General features: G+C 54.1%; 2 protein-coding genes across 52 annotated transcripts in view; one reads left to right on the top strand and one right to left on the bottom strand.

Annotated features, from left to right (window-relative positions):
* The window catches only part of MADD (MAP kinase activating death domain), a 41,094-nt gene extending 31,168 nt beyond the window's left edge, over window positions 1–9,926 (top strand). For 15 of the 50 annotated variants that reach the window (XM_040495193.1, XM_040495200.1, XM_040495196.1 and 12 more), the window contains 7 exons: window positions 3,712–3,876; window positions 4,125–4,197; window positions 4,338–4,444; window positions 6,388–6,396; window positions 6,582–6,651; window positions 8,557–8,603; window positions 8,937–9,041. In XM_040495193.1, the coding sequence (XP_040351127.1) occupies window positions 3,712–3,876; window positions 4,125–4,197; window positions 4,338–4,444; window positions 6,388–6,396; window positions 6,582–6,651; window positions 8,557–8,603; window positions 8,937–9,041 (576 nt within the window). Of the gene's footprint in view, window positions 1–3,711; window positions 3,877–4,124; window positions 4,198–4,337; window positions 4,445–6,387; window positions 6,397–6,581; window positions 6,652–8,556; window positions 8,604–8,936 lie in introns of all 50 variants that reach the window. The other 35 variants (XM_040495207.1, XM_040495222.1, XM_040495213.1 and 32 more) reach the window with 4 other exon arrangements.
* Window positions 9,927–11,031: 1,105 nt separating this feature from the next.
* MYBPC3 (myosin binding protein C3) overlaps window positions 11,032–15,089 on the bottom strand; it is a 17,363-nt gene continuing 13,305 nt past the window's right edge. For both annotated transcript variants that reach the window (XM_040495245.1, XM_040495246.1), the window contains exons 26-35: window positions 14,588–14,722; window positions 14,238–14,405; window positions 13,455–13,543; window positions 13,125–13,320; window positions 12,827–12,966; window positions 12,442–12,601; window positions 12,192–12,328; window positions 11,718–11,904; window positions 11,493–11,529; window positions 11,032–11,346 (exon numbers count right to left, since the gene is read on the bottom strand). In XM_040495245.1, the coding sequence (XP_040351179.1) occupies window positions 11,519–11,529; window positions 11,718–11,904; window positions 12,192–12,328; window positions 12,442–12,601; window positions 12,827–12,966; window positions 13,125–13,320; window positions 13,455–13,543; window positions 14,238–14,405; window positions 14,588–14,722 (1,223 nt within the window). In that variant the 3' untranslated portion in view covers window positions 11,032–11,346; window positions 11,493–11,518. The remainder of the gene's footprint in view (window positions 11,347–11,492; window positions 11,530–11,717; window positions 11,905–12,191; window positions 12,329–12,441; window positions 12,602–12,826; window positions 12,967–13,124; window positions 13,321–13,454; window positions 13,544–14,237; window positions 14,406–14,587; window positions 14,723–15,089) is intronic.

The following is a 15,089-nucleotide window of genomic DNA, read 5'->3' as shown; positions in this document are numbered from 1 at the left end:
TCCTCTTCCTTTGAAAAAATAAATAGAGAAGATCCCTTGAAGTATAGGACTAACACTCCCCACCATACAGGGGAGCCTCGTACAAAGTCCCTGGAGTATGGAATGGATCTGTCACCTCCCAAATCCCTCTCCTTTAAAGTGTCAAATAAGACTGTACCTCACTCACTCTGTCACCCACTACGGTTAGCTTACTAATTTAGCCTTTCTCATCTCTGCATAGCCTGCTGGCCGCATGATCACTTGGAGAGCAATTTGCAAAGACTTTTAAAAAATCCTCTCTATTACCCTTTTTTTTTTTTTTTAATTACAGAAGTAGAACAGTATATGTTGTGAAAGTTTCAAACCATGTAGAAGTAAATAAAAAGTGAAAGTTTCCCTTCACTTCCTTCAGTACTAGGTCTCAGAAGTAACCACTGTCAAAGAGTTTGGGATGATTTTTAAAAATGCATATTTCTATAAATACAATTTACTTATATATAATTTTGTTTTAGTGTTTACAAAAGTGGTATCAAACTATATATATTGTTACATAATTTGATTGTTTTCACTTGATTTATGACTGACATCTTTCCATGTCTACATATTATATAGATCTATCTGTTTTTCCTTTTTTTTCTTTTTTCTTCTCTCTCTCTTTTTTTAAGTTTATTTGAGAAAGAGCATGCACATACAGGCGGGGAAGGAGCAGAAAGAGAGACAGAGACAGAGAGAGAGAGAGAGAGAGAGAGAGAGAGAGAGAGAGAATCCCAAGCAGACTCCAAGCTGACAGCACATGGAGTCTGACGTGGGGCTTGAACCCACAAACCATAAGATCAGGGCCTGGGTCAAAATCAAGAGTTGGATGCTTAACTGACTGAGCCACCCAAGGGCCCCTCTTTTTTCTTTTTCCTTCCCTCCTCTCCCCTCCCTTTCCCTCCCCTCCCCTTCCCTCTTCTCTTCTTTTCTTTTCTTTTCATTAAGTAAGCTTTATACCCAATGTGGGGCTCGAACTGACAGCCCTGAGATTAAGAGTTATATGCTTCACTGACTGAGCTGGCCATATGCCCTTGTCTCCGTTTTTTTAATGGATGTTTAGCTATCAAGCGTTATATGGATGTATACCATGAGTTATTCAATTCCCACTTAAAAAAAATAATGCTTCATTGAATATGCTTGACTGTATGTCTTTGCACACTCACATGAGAATTTCTACAGACTAGATTCTTAGTGTGAAAATTTCTGGATCAAGCTTATATACATTTAAATTTTTTATAGGGGCGCCTGGGTGGCTCAGTCGGTTAAGTATCCAACTTTGGCTCAGGTCATGATCTCATGGTTCGTGAGTTCGAGCCCCGTGTCAGTCTCTGTGCTGACAGCTCAGAACCTGGAGCCTACTTTGGATTCTGTGTCTCCCTCTCTCTCTGCCCCTCCCCCACTCGCACTCTGTCTCTCTATCTCTCTTTCTCTCAAAAATAATCATTAAAAACAAATTTTTTAATAAATAAAATTTTTATAGATTCTGCCAAATTGCCATTCCAAACACTATACCAGTTTACAGCTCCACCAGCAGCATAGGCAAGTATGATACTTTATTATCATCATCTTTCAAGCCTAGAAATCCTATGTTCTTATAAATACCTGTCCTGCCCCTCTCCTTGACATTGTGTTCTTAAAGAATTATGGGAAGTCGGGGTAATTGTCTTCATTTTTCACCTGGAGTCAGACTGGGACCAGAACTCAAATTTTTAATTTCTAACTCAACTATTTTATGACCTTTTTCTTTTTATCTTTTTTAAATATATATTTTTTTAAGTTTATTTTGAGACAGAGAAAGAGAAAGAGCATGCGGGGGAGAGGCAGAGATAGAGGTGGGGAGAGAGAATCCCAAGCAGGCTCCATGCTATCAGCAGAGACTGTTGCAGGACTTGAACTCACGAACTATGAGATCATGACCTGAGCTGAAATCAAGAGTTGGACACTCAACTGACTGAGCCACCCAGGTGCCCCTGTCATCTTTTTCTTCATAAGGCTTTTAGAGCCTCAGTAACTCTTAACATAGTAGGTTAAACCTGGTAGTCCTGTGTATTCCTTTTTTGTTCACTTAATGTTTATGGAACACATACTATATGCCAGGTACACTGGGTATGGGGTTACAGCAGTGAATAAGGGAGACATCGTTCCTCTTGCCCTTCCAGGGTTGACAAGCCATCAGGGAAGTCAGCTAATGAAACAGTGTCATAAAGTATGATGAGCGTTATGAAAGAAGATGCTCAGGGGAGTAGGCAGTCTGGGAAAACATAGCAGAGGGTCTAGGAGTCATGGGTGACCCCTTAGAAGTGACCTTTGAGTTTAGACTTAGAAGAAGTAGGAATGAATGGCTGAAGCGGGGGAGGGAGAGAGTTCCAGGGTGACTCAGAATGGATAGGACTCAGTGATGTGGTGAGAGGCAAAAGGAGTCTTGCATCACTCCTTCATGTCTGGCTTGGGCAGCTGGGTGGTGACACCATTTACTCAACTAGGGGACGCAGAAGGAGGATCTACCCAGGAAGAGATGTGGACTTCAGATTTGGACATGATGAGATTGAGGTGCTGCCTCAAGCCATCCAGAAGAGAGGGATTCAGGAACTCAGGAAGATGGTCTCATGTGGAGAAAGACTTGAGAACTGTTGATGGGGTCATAATAATCATTGTTACATTTCCTATATTGTAATTATTATTATCGTTACAGCATCTAACTCTAGAGTACTTCCTGTGTGCCTGGCTTTGTTCTAAAAAGTCTGTGCACATTAACTTATTTAATCTTCACATGAGGAAACGTGGAAACGTAGATGCAGGCTAACTTGTTCAAGGTGACATAGCTAAGTAATGGGACAGCCAGAAACCTAATGCAGTCAGATCTTGGAGAATGTCGAACAAGAAAAGAATGTGAAGGAGGACTTCACATTCACTTTCATTTATATCTCCCTGAATTGTATAATATCTTTTGCAGTAAGCATTGCCCACGTGTCACTTGTATGGTTAATTACTTAAAAGATTTATGCAGAGGGGCGCCCGGGTGGCTCAGTCGGTTAAGTGTCTGACTTTGGCTCAGACCATAATCTCACAGTTTGTGGGTTCGAACGCCATATCAAGCTCTGTGCTGACAGCCTGGAGCCTGCTTCAGATTCTGTGTCTCCCTCTCTCTCTGGCCCTCCCCCACTTGTGTTCTGTCTCTGTCTCTCTCTCAAAAATAAGTAAACATCAATAAATAAATTAATGAATTAAGATAAAAGATTTATGCAGAACTAGGATCAAGGCAGTATTAGAAAATCATTGGTTCCATTTTTTTCTCCTTGGTTAAGTCTGCCATAATCCTCTGCCTTTGCACTCGTCAACAGAGATGATTCCTAAGGTTGGAACATGGCGGCAGGAGATACCCTCTTAAGCCTAGAACATCTAAGAGGTAACAGACACTGGTTGAAGTGAAAATTGAAACTCTGATCGAGCCTCCCTCCTTGCTCACAGGCTCCTGCCAGTGATTCCTTTTCTTCCAGTAAACCTTCTAGTGGACAGTATGCCCAGCAGTTCAGTGTTTGTGCCTCCACCAAAGGAAGACTGTGAACAGAAGACAGAAAACCTGACCGTGGGGATGCTCCCAGGACCAGCCGTCCCACCCTTTCCCTGTAGTGTGGCCTGGGCTGAAGGCGACTTTAAGAGACAAGCGCCACTGACCCACTCTGTACACTCCTGCAGGTGTGTGATGACTGTGTGGTGTTGCGTAGTAACATCGGGACGGTGTATGAGCGCTGGTGGTACGAGAAGCTCATCAACATGACCTACTGTCCCAAGACCAAGGTGTTGTGCTTGTGGCGTAGAAATGGCTCTGAGACTCAGCTCAACAAATTCTATACTAAGAAGGTACCCATGAGCTCTGTTTGAGCTGGGGGTGGGCACTGAGGGCGAAGGTTGGAGTTTCTTTCAGGGAAGTTAAAATTCCACAGTCCGTGTCAGAGTCCCACTTTTGCCTCTGGCTGTTGTGTGGGACACATGAAGCTGTCTCTGGCGCCCTGGCATCGGCCCAGGCCCTTGGCAGCTGTTAGAGAGCAGAGCAAGGGGACTCCGGAAGGCTCGGACGACAGGACAGCTCTCTCCCCCGTGTGCTGCAGTGTCGGGAGCTGTACTACTGTGTGAAGGATAGCATGGAGCGAGCTGCTGCCCGACAGCAAAGCATCAAACCCGGTGAGAAGAGAATGATTCCCCGAGCAAGTGCCTTCCGTTTATTTTTACCCATGCTCCTGCGTGTCAGAGGCCTGACAAGGAAGTCAGGCGTGGGGCTCCCCATCTCCCCAGTTAGCTGATAACCTCCTCCCCCACCACAGGCCCTGAACTAGGTGGCGAGTTCCCCGTGCAGGACATGAAGACGGGTGAGGGTGGCTTGCTGCAGGTCACCCTAGAAGGGATCAATCTCAAGTTCATGCACAACCAGGTAGGTGCCAGTGGCAGCACAGGCTTCCTAGCCCTGTTTTTCCATCTGCTGTGAGGCTCAGTGTCCGGGTCCTGGTGCTTTCCCAGTGAGCCTGAGGGCCTTTGGGGCCAGTGGGAGGATTGGAGCAGCTGGACCAGAGAGAGAAATCAGAGTGAGGGCACAGTGACGTTGGTGACCACCTTGAAGGTGTAGGGGGGCGCCCACGTGGGGGGCTGGGAAAGAGGGGGAGCCTTGGTGGCTAGGCTGCCTCCGTCCATTAGACTCAGTACAGTGTGAGTGGGAGCGTCTCACTTGGCCCTTCTTCGCACAGTGTCTGCCTTCCCTTATTCCCAGGGTGTGCTTTTGCTTGGTGGTTTTGCTTTTGAGAGTCTAGACCAGCTGATCTCCTCACGTGTTGCTGGTGTGTGTGAAGCGTGTGTGTGTGTGTGTGTGTGTGTGTGTGTGTGTGTGAGTAGCTTGTGTCTGTCCTATCTGGAGGATGTGTGTTTATTTGCCGATTTCTCCTGCTGATTCTTCTTCCTATTCTTTTTGTGCCTCTGAGTGTCCCCACTCTGCCCCCTGCTCCGCAGGCCCCGCTCCCTTTCCTTGACTGGGGAGCACATCAGAATACATCTTTCTCTCATTGTGATTCACTATAGGAGCTGACTTTTTTTTTCTCTTGGTCTTTTAACGCAGTGATACTTTTTCTCTCAGTGGACATTCCTTAAGCTAATTCCTTTCTGAGGCCAGCGCATCATCCCAGGTCCGTTCCCAGTTCTGCCTCTTCACACAAGTGCCTTCCCTACCCCTTCCCTGACGTACTGGTTCCTCTCCTTGAGGTTCTGAGCCAGGTCCGAATGTGTGAAGCACCACAGCCCCTGGCCAGGCAGCAGATACTCAGGGGAGGTGAACATCTGGACCCTGTGGCTTTCTTCCTCCACTGCCATTTTAGTTCTCCTTCTTTTAGGAATCTAACCGGGCAGCTTTGGTGTGATGGGAAACAGCTGCTCAGGCAGTGTACGGTCAGCAGTATATTTACTATCAGTAACATTAATGTATTAAATAGTATACTTGAGACCTTAGGGTCAGCCCAAAGAGAGGTTCACTGAAGTACTTTTCTGGAACATGAAGGTGCCAGCACTTCTTGGGGAAGCAGGCTTCTGACTGCATTTAGAGGCTTCCCCCGATGCCTTACCTTCTGAAGAAGAGATCTTGTTAAACAACAGCCAGATGCCCTCTTCTGGGTACCAGCGTCAGCAGAGCCCCTCTGGACCAACCTAATGTCTAACCATTAGCACCGCATGCACGAGCTGGTCTGTAGCTTAAGGCTTCGCCCTAGAAGAGAGATCCTGCCTATAGGGGGAGTCAGACCCTGACTGATAACGAGATAATGGCCCTGGGGTCCGTCTCCCACCACCTGACAGTCCTTCGGAGTTGAAGCATTGGACTCTCTGGGAGAGTCCGACAGAGTGGGGTAACAAGTGGGCCTTTGGAGTCGGAGCCCAGCTTCAGTACTCACAGGCAGATAAACTTTCTGATCCTCTGTCCTCAGCTCGAAAACGAGGGCACTACTGCATGCTGGGCCACATAGGTGTAAGGATTACAAATAGTATTTGTGGAACTCCTAGTAGCTGCTCCTAAGAGGTAGCTGTTCCTATATCACCATGTATTTCTGGGGAGAGCCTGGATTTTGTTTCAAGGAAGATACCAACACCTCCCACCCCAAGGACAATCTGAGGGGAGCTTTGCGCCCGTGCCAGCCCTCTGCGCCGGAGGAGGATGCATGGAAGGGTAGAGAGCTGATGGGCTGAGCGGGGAGACCCCTGGGGCACCGTGTCCTCCAAGCGCTGCCCTGGGCAGAGGGTATGGGCGGGCAGCCCAGGACAGCAGAGGGGCCTTCGGGTTGGGTTTGACCGTTAAAACTAACGCCTTCATTTCTCTCCCATGCTTTCTCCTCCGGCCAGGAGCGGAAGGTACATGCCCTTTCTGCTGTCTTCGCTTCTTAGCGCTTTTGAGTTGTGTGTGTGTGGATTCTTTGGTCCTCCCTTTGGGAGCTAGGTCTTCCGTGTGCGGGTGGGGCTAGAGCTGGGAGAGTGGGCTTTGTGGGGCAGGGGGAGAGCCTTTGGGCCTTACCCCGCCCTCCCTCCCTCTCTTGCAGGTTTTCATAGAGCTGAATCACATTAAAAAGTGCAATACAGTTCGAGGCGTCTTTGTCCTGGAGGAATTTGGTAATTACACTATTTTGCTCTTAGGTCTGGACTCACATGGCAGTAACTCAAACCTCGGAGCTCCAGAGGAGGGACTAGAGGCAGAGAGAAGAGCCACCTCTGCAGAGAGGTCAGGAGGATTAGGAGCGATAGGGAAGAAAAGGGAACCCGAGATGAGCAAAGGGAAGGAGGAAGAAAGAAAAGAGAGACCAGAGCTGCTAGGGAGTGGGTCCCGGAAGAGCAAGTGGCCTTAGACAGGGTTAGAGTTCGGAGATGCCCCTACCAAGGCTCAGCGAGCTGGTGCCACCTTCCCTTGCTTGGCCAGCTGGTGATCAGAAAGTTCTGGGGCAGAGCAGACGGGCAGTTTCCAAGCTCTACTGTGTTCGTGTGGCCTGCGGCGATTCTCCTGGCAGCCCAGTGCTCCATGTAGCCACCTGGTGCCGCTCTGGTGTCCCCTGAGCCTCTGCGCTGGAGGAGGGCGCATGGTGGTACCGGCAGACTCACTCTGGAAGGCAGGGAGCCTCGTGGGCCTCAGAGGCAGGCAGGGCAGTTGTGGCTGGAGGCTGGGAGCCAGCCTCCCTGCAGCCAGGCGCTGAGAAGTGGTGTAGTGGGTTCTCACCCTGGGGCTTTGAGTTCCTGCTGTGTTTGTGCTTCATTCTTTTGTGCCCCCCATCGCTGCTATGAAAACCTTCGTTCTCCAGCAGGTAAAGTGACCTCGGCTCGTGCTGCCTCCCCCCAGGCCCCTGCCTGGGCCCTGCCGTGGGTGGGATGGGCTCCCTTCAACCAGGCCAGCCGCTCCCATTGCCAGTTGTCTCATCCCTTTTCTCCCCACCCTCTTCCTCTCAGCCTCCCCCCACCCGCGTGCTGGCTCACTCGTTCTGAGTTTTCTCCCCTGTGTGCTCCCTCCTCTCTTCTGCCAGAGAGATATTTGGGGGAATCTTTCAACTCAGAAGAAGGACCTGGGCTTCTTGCTCTACCTATGATGAGTTTATTCCCTGGTTAACCCTGGGTCCCCCTGAGTTCTACCTCCCAGGGTCGGAAGAAGGTGTGGCCAACTCTCCTGCTACCTTTTCTGGCCCCCAGGGTGATGCCATGCCCCCCTGCTCCCACCTCCAGGGGCCATCAGGATGGCTGTGCCCCGGGGCGGGGGGGGGGGGGCCTTACTCCTTCCTCTGGCCAAGCAGAACCCCTGCATGGCTGGGGCAGGGGTGACTCTTAGTCTTGCATTCTGGGCTGTGGACATGTGTGTATTTTGCCTGATGCTCCCTGTCACCTCCCTCCCCGGGTGCTGTACTCGCCTGTCTTCCGCTCGGTGTGTCTGCTCCAGAGCCCTCTGACGCTCTCCCTCACACAGGCAGGCCTGGGCCTCTCCTGCCACTCAGGGAAGGAAACTTACAGGTCTGGTGGGTTGAGTATCATGCCGCTTCTTCATCCAGCCTAAGGACCCTCTGTGTAGAGGCTGGGAGTGCAGGGAACCATGCTTAACATGAACAGTCTCGGGCTGGTCACAGGGATGAGTTCTCGGGCATCTCAGCACGGCGAGAGGCACAGGCTAGAGACAACTGTCAGCCAAAACGTGGGAACGCCCCACCGCAGCTCCGCAGGGCCCTGGACAGTGGCAGTGAACAGGCTGGTGAGAGGCCAGCCCGCTCCCCTGCTGAGGCTCTCCAGGAAGTGGGTAGAGTCACAGCCATGGCACAGGGAGCCACAGCAGGCCTCAGAGGTCTGGCTGAGGAGTCTGGGGCAGCGGCCTCTCATCCAGCAGCAGCTGGACAGAAGCTGGCATGGCCTGAGCCGCCAGGGCCACTGGGACGTGCCACGGTGGGGAAGGGGACCCTGGTGCCGGGCGCTGCCGCCTGGGAGAGCCTGGCACTACCGCTCTTAGTTTTGAACTTTCTGTTTTGTCTCTTGCCCGTCCGGTTTTAGTTCCTGAAATTAAAGAAGTGGTGAGCCACAAGTACAAGACACCAATGGTGAGTGTGCCGCCCAGCCCCGGCAGGCCAGTGTGCGCAGGGCTCCCTGGGGACCTTCAGACAGGAGTGGGTGGGCCCTCTGAGAGCATGGGGTACGGGGCACTAGGAATGGTTTGAGAGCTGAGTTTGGTCGAGATGCCACAGGTCCAGCTGAAGCCGAGACCAGTCTTCGGCCCTGGGAGAGAGAGAGACGCGCGCAGATCCCCTCTCCCGCTGGCCAGCTGTGAGCCCCGAGCCCGGTGTGAGGGCAGAGTTTCCTGCTTGGCAGACCTCCACGCGTGGTGATGCCGGAATCTCAGGAACTTGATCCGTCTGGTTTTCTCTTCCCTCTAGGCCCATGAGATCTGCTACTCTGTGTTGTGTCTCTTCTCGTATGTGGCCGCAGTCCGTAGCAGTGAGGAAGATCTCAGGACCCCACCCCGGCCCGTCTCGAGCTGATGGGAGGGGTCGAGAGCCCCCCAGCCCAGGGGATGTGCTTGCGTCTTCCGTCCGCAAGCGCACCGTGCCGCGCGCGTGTGTCCTCTGCAAGCCCCTAGCCGTGGCTTAGTTGGTCCAGAGTTGTGTGTTTCAGCGTGTCTTAGTGTCTGTCACAGGACTCAGCCGGTTTCCTCCACCTGCTCCCTCTCCACTCCCAGGAGACCAGCCTCCTGTCCCCTCAGGGCTCAAGAGTGATGTCTGTCTGTCTTTTGGGCCGATGGCTTGTAAGAACTCTGAGTACAGTACGAGCCCACCCTTGCGTGTCCCTGAGACATTTGTGTCGTGGTTCCTCGTCCTTGGTGTTATGTATGACCCTCCAGTGCAGGACTCTGGCTGTCCGTCTCCTCTGATCCGGCGTGACTGGGTCCTGGGCGAAGGCCCACTCGGTGCAGAGTGAGGGGAGCTTGAGACCTGTCCTCCAGAGAAGGGGTGGGCAGGGAGAGGCCGGGAGAGTCACGGGGCAGCAGAGTGAGTGGCAGCCTCCCTCCTTCCTTACGCGTTTCCCAAGCCCGTAGCTGCCGCCTGCCACGGCTTCCCACTGCGGTGGAGCCGCACCGAGGGGCTCCTTCTCGCTGAGCAGCAATTTCCCTAAGGTCTGCTTTGCCTCGGCATGAGAGACCAGAGTGGTTGGGCTGGGAGAGTCCCAGAGACCACTGGCTACCATGCCCGGGAACCAGGTAGGGGAGAGCCGAGCTCAGTATACACGTCCGTGTCTGCAGGCAGCTGGGTGCTGGAAGGGAGGGATGGCCTGGGAGTGGGCAAGAGGTGATTGTACATATTTCAGCTCTACATTATTTATAAAAAATGTACAGATGTGTGAATGTGAAATAAATGTCCTTAACTCTCCTTGGGCTCTTGACCGCCTTGTATTTAATGACACCTCCTCTCCGCCCAGGCCTGAGGAAGGCTGTCCCTGGACTCTACAGAGGCATCTCAGGCCTAGAAGGAGGGAGATGAGATCGTGCGCATTGGAGTCCTGGCATGCTGAAGCCCCAGCCTCCCACCCCGCTTCCAGGAAGAGGCTATGGGAGGGGCTTCCTGCCCTATGCCCCCCGCCCAGCCCCCCAAGGGCTGCCCTGCTAAGGACTGGCCACTGGAGGAAGCAGCCAAACTGGGCTTAGACATTTGAGCAGAGAGATTCATTTAGCAGTGAAGGAAAAACCAGGGCTCCCCGGCCCCTCACAGGTGCGGTCCAGAGAGGTGGTATGACTTGGCCAGGGCGTCTCACAGAGCCTGGAGCCCGGGCTCAGGGCTCTTGGCCAGGAGTGCCTTAGGTTGGGTGGGACTCTTAAGAGAAGCAACCCTAGGACCAGGCTTCCTGGGATTTTTTTTTTTTTTTCCTATGCCACGGAAAATCCTCTGGCGCTACCTGGACAAGAAAGACCATCCACACTATCAGGGCACTCTGAGACCGGCTGGCTGGCTTCTTCCTCCCAAAAGTAGACTGATAATTGGATTTAGGCTCCCTACGGTGAAAGGAAGAGCAGAGGAGGCCCCTGGTTCCCAATATCTTGCACCGGACAGGCCCACCCTCTCCCACTGGGAAGCAGGTGTGGAAGGGCCGTGGACTTGTTGCATACTGGGACCCCGAAGCAGCCTGGCGCGGCTCCTTCCCAGACCCTATGGGCACAGAACCACATGGAAGTTCAGCACTGCCCCACATCCAGGCTGCTGCAACCACAGGTCCCCAGGACAAAGGCAGTACAGAGCACAGGGGACCAGGCGGGAGAGCCCCGGGTTTCCTTCCATCACAGCGCCTCAGTTTCCTCATCAGAAGGACATACACAAGTGGGGGAAGGCCGAGGTTTCTTCTAGTGTTTTATGAATGTAGGATTCCACTCTCAGCTTCATTCAACTCATTCATGAGACAGAATACCTGGAATTTTGCTCTGAAGGTCAAGTATATTTCCCTGTGCTTTTTGTGAAAAATACGTTGGACAAGAAGAGTCAGTTCCTGTGACCGCACTGATCTTTTATTGCCCTTATACATTGAGAAGACATGGCAGGCCAGAAAGGCCTGTCCCCAACCACCATTTGCTGAGCCTACCACCCGTTTGTCCCAAAGACCTGAGAGCTTCCAGTGGGAGCTCAGTTCAGTCCGTGCTCCGAGCCCCCCAGGCCCGCTCACCTTAATTGCACTGCCCTACTGATGCTTCTACTAGCCCAACCCTAAGATACACACTTGCACACACATATCCAGCAGCAGAAGGCGGCTTGTCCAGCTTCCTTCCAGGCTCCCAGTACATGGGCTGGCATCCTGTGGCACCTGTAACACAGGTTCCCTTGTGAATGAGCTGCACCGAAATCTTGCAAAGAGGCACCTGCACCCCCACTTCCTGATGGCTGCCCCTGAACCAAGGGCCAGGGCTCAGCCTCTGACCTGGCGGTGTCGGGGTGACTTGGAATACATACCTGGCCCTCTCCGGGAGCCAGCCGGATCACTGAGGCACTGTAGGGGAGGAGGAGGCCACGTCACATGTGTGTTTCTCAGCTCTGAGAGCAAAGCCCAGAAACCAGTACACATGTTGGACAAGACAGGGTCATTGCTCTCAGAGCCACCGCATGGCCCAGGCCAGCACAGTCCCAGCTGGTTCCCTGCCTCCACCACCCTGGGCCCTGGCCCTGTGGGCTCCTCACCTCGTACTTCTAGGCGGCACTCACACTGTGCCTCGCCTTGTAAGTTGGTGGCCCTGCAGACATAGACGCCCCCATCAAAGGGGCAGGTCTTTCTGATCTCCAAGGTCAACACTCCCTGCTTGCTGAACATGCGGAAGCGGGCATCTTCTCCCAGGTCCAGGCCATTCTTGAACCAGGAAACCTTGGGCTATAAATCAGGTAACGGGAGGGAGGGAGACCATCTCAGGTTGACAGGAGACCTGGCAGGAACCAGTTTGTATTCTAGGGGCTCCCGCTGGAATCCAAACTATGCCTAAGCAGGGAATGAACAGGGAGCCAATGGAGAGTGCCGAGGCCCTGCTCAGGGAGAGGAGTCCGGCCCTGCGCCCCTGGGCAGTAGAAAGCAGGGAAAGGCTGGGGAGAGGACCGATGGAGGTTGGAGCCTCCAAACCCTGCCTCCTGAGTCTGCCTGGACCAGGATCCCAAACTGTCTACCTTGGGGCTACCCCGGACAGCACAGCAGAGGGTAGCATTGTAGCCAGCAATGACTGAGCGGTTCACCAGAGGGCGAGTGAAGCTCGGGGCCTCGGAGAAGTCCAGGGCCTTGTAGTTGGGTGGCTCATATGTGATGCCTGTGGGTGATAAGACTTTGCACCAAGAGTGCCACACCACGCTAGGCCCCCTCCCTGCTCCTACCGCCTCCCTGCCCCAGCTCCTCCTGGGGGTGGGAGTAAAGGTACAGCACCTGGTCTGGGGATAAAGACAGGCTCCTTGGTGGTGGCCGCGTTGTCACTGGGTCCCACCGTGTTATGGCTGAAGACCCGGAAGTAGTAGCCGTTGCCAATGATGAGCTCCGAGACGACACAGTGAGTGCGACGGTAATGTTCCAAGACAGTGAACCACTCCTGGGGGGGTGGAGGAAAGAGAGGGTCTCTGGGGGTCAGGCCCTACTCCCTGCCAGGGGCCTCTTTTGGGTACCCCTGGTGTCTGTACCCCAACTGTGGAGGGAACCAGATCAGAGAGGAAGGATGAAAAGCAGACCCATTCTAAGGTCAGGGGAGGAAGCTGGTGCCCAGGTGTGCCCGGCCCTGGGGAGGGTACATATGGGGCGCCCAGAACCCCAGGCTCACCATGGTCTTCTTGTCAGCTTTCTGTACTGTGTAACCCAAGATCTCTGTGTTACCATCATCTTGGGGTGGCTTCCACTCCAGAACCACATTGAAACCCCATGCCTCAGTGACCCGAATATCCTGGGGAGGGCTTGGCTTGTCTGCAGGAGAGAGACCAGCCGGAACAGACCTCCTGAGACTGCTGGAGTATGAACAGAGGGCCCTGGGAGGCCCCCTCACCCCCGCCAGCCTGGACCTGGCCTGCCACCTTCTGCAGGGTCTCTGGGCATCTCAGAGAGGGGGCCCCAGTGCCACGCACCAACGACCCGCAGGACCAGCGTGGCCTTGTCCTCCATGTTCTCGATCCGCAGCATCACCTCGTAGGTGCCAGAGTGGGCGCGGCGAGCAGCCCGGATGAACAGGATGGTGTCCGTGGGGCTGTTGCGGATGCTCACCTCCTCGCCTGCCAGTGGCTGCCCCTCTTTGGTCCAGGTCACCTGAGGCCGGGGCTTGCCCTGCAGGGAGGGACAGCTTACCCCCAAGCCTGGCACGACTGGGTGGCATCTCAGGGTCTGGTCAGCCCCTGAAACTCCTCTACCCGCTAGGCAAGGACGACACACCAGGGCACAGAGAGGGGGACCAGCCCTACCTGGAAAGGAATGAGGAGGTTCACGGGCTCCCCGACCTTCCTCTGGATGGTCTGGCGCAGGTGCCGGGGCACCTGGAGCCGTGGCCGCTCTGCGGGTGCCAAGTGGGCAGCTCAGCAAGGGAGGGCTCAGCCCTGGGAAGCGCTACAGCTCCTCCCCTCCCGAGGCAGGGCCCAGAAGGCTATGGCTGAGGAAAATGCCCCGCCCTCAGCTCTCCCTATCCCAGCCCCAGATGGTCTACGGAACCCCTGCTTCTATCTCCACCTCACCACACCGCTGTAAGAGGCAGGGATTGGAGAGGGTGAGCAACTTGTTTGAGGTCACGCAGCTAGGAAGTCACAGGCCAGGATGCAAATGTAGACTTTTGGACTCTATCCCTGTCCTGCAGACTGTTTCTGCCCCAGTCTGCTGCCTCTTTCCGCTTTGAGAACCAATCTTTACGTGATTGATCCTTTGCTGGGAATAGAGGAATGGGGAGTGGATCCCAGATGGCCCAATGACGCTAAATTATGAACACGGGGACAATACCTACCTGTTGAACTGAGAGGCTCAGAGAACAAAACTCAAAGGCCTACATTTTCCCTGTCCCAGAACTAGGGGTTGATGCAGAAAAGCCCAGGGAACCCTCTCCGAATGTTTGCCCTGGGCCTGGGGCGTGAATAAAGGCTCAGACTCTCCTGTCCCTCTCTCCAGTAGGGTCTCCCGGGATGTCCCCACTTCCACCGACCCCAACGGCCAGGATGTCAGCGGCAGGTCTGTCCTGTGACTGCGCAAGGGCCACTCACGCAGTATCTCCTGCACCGTCACAGGCTCCTTGGTGGCGATGGGGGCCCCGGGCCCCGCCATATTGTGCGCCCGCACACGGAAGAGCAGCCGGGCCCTCGTGGGCAGGTCCTTCACCAGCAACGAGGTGCGTTCTGTCAGCCCCTCCATGGCAGCTACCCACTCCGAGCCTGGCCGGGGAAGCCCATGGGCAGCATCAACATCAAGGGCCTGCCCCACTGCCCACCCTCTGGTGGCTGTCTGGGGCTTCTGCCATAAATAGGGGTCGAACAGGGTGACAGGTGCTGGTCCGAGGGGGGCAATTCAGAGGAGGGTGCTGGGTGAGGGCCCGGGGCTGGGCGGGGGCACTCACAGCCCTCCCGGCAATACTCCACGGTGTAGCCATCCAAGCCTCCGGCTCCCACCCGCTCTGGGGGCCGCCACTTGAGGGAGACGGTGGTGTCTGAGACATCCTCCACGGCCAGGTGGGTGGGCTCACTGGGGGGGCCTAGGCAGAGGCAGGGTCAGAGAGGGGTCTGAGTGAGCCTACACCACTGGGGGAAACGGAAGGGCTCTGACCCAGACCCTCAACTGGCCACCGGTCACGCAGGGACACTTGCCCTTAGCCTGGCTTATTCGAGGGCTGTCAGAATTATTTCAGCTCCCACTAAAAGACCTGTCTCTAGATAGGCTTACAAACAAACACAGCAATTACAAAAGAGAGCCTAGGGCCGCCTGGGTGGCTCAGTCGTTAGGCGGTAGACTTCATTTCCGCTCAGGTCATGGTCTCACGTGAGACTGAGCCCCACTTCAGGCCCCACGCTGGGCATGGAGCCTGCTTACGATTTTCTTTCCCTGCCTCTTCTCTCCTTCTC

Source organism: Herpailurus yagouaroundi, unplaced genomic scaffold, assembly GCF_014898765.1.
Source record: "Herpailurus yagouaroundi ecotype Mexico unplaced genomic scaffold, PumYag 187, whole genome shotgun sequence".
Taxonomy (NCBI): domain Eukaryota; kingdom Metazoa; phylum Chordata; class Mammalia; order Carnivora; family Felidae; genus Herpailurus; species Herpailurus yagouaroundi.
Note: the sequence above shows the minus strand (reverse complement) of the source record. Positions and strands in the feature narration are given on the sequence as shown.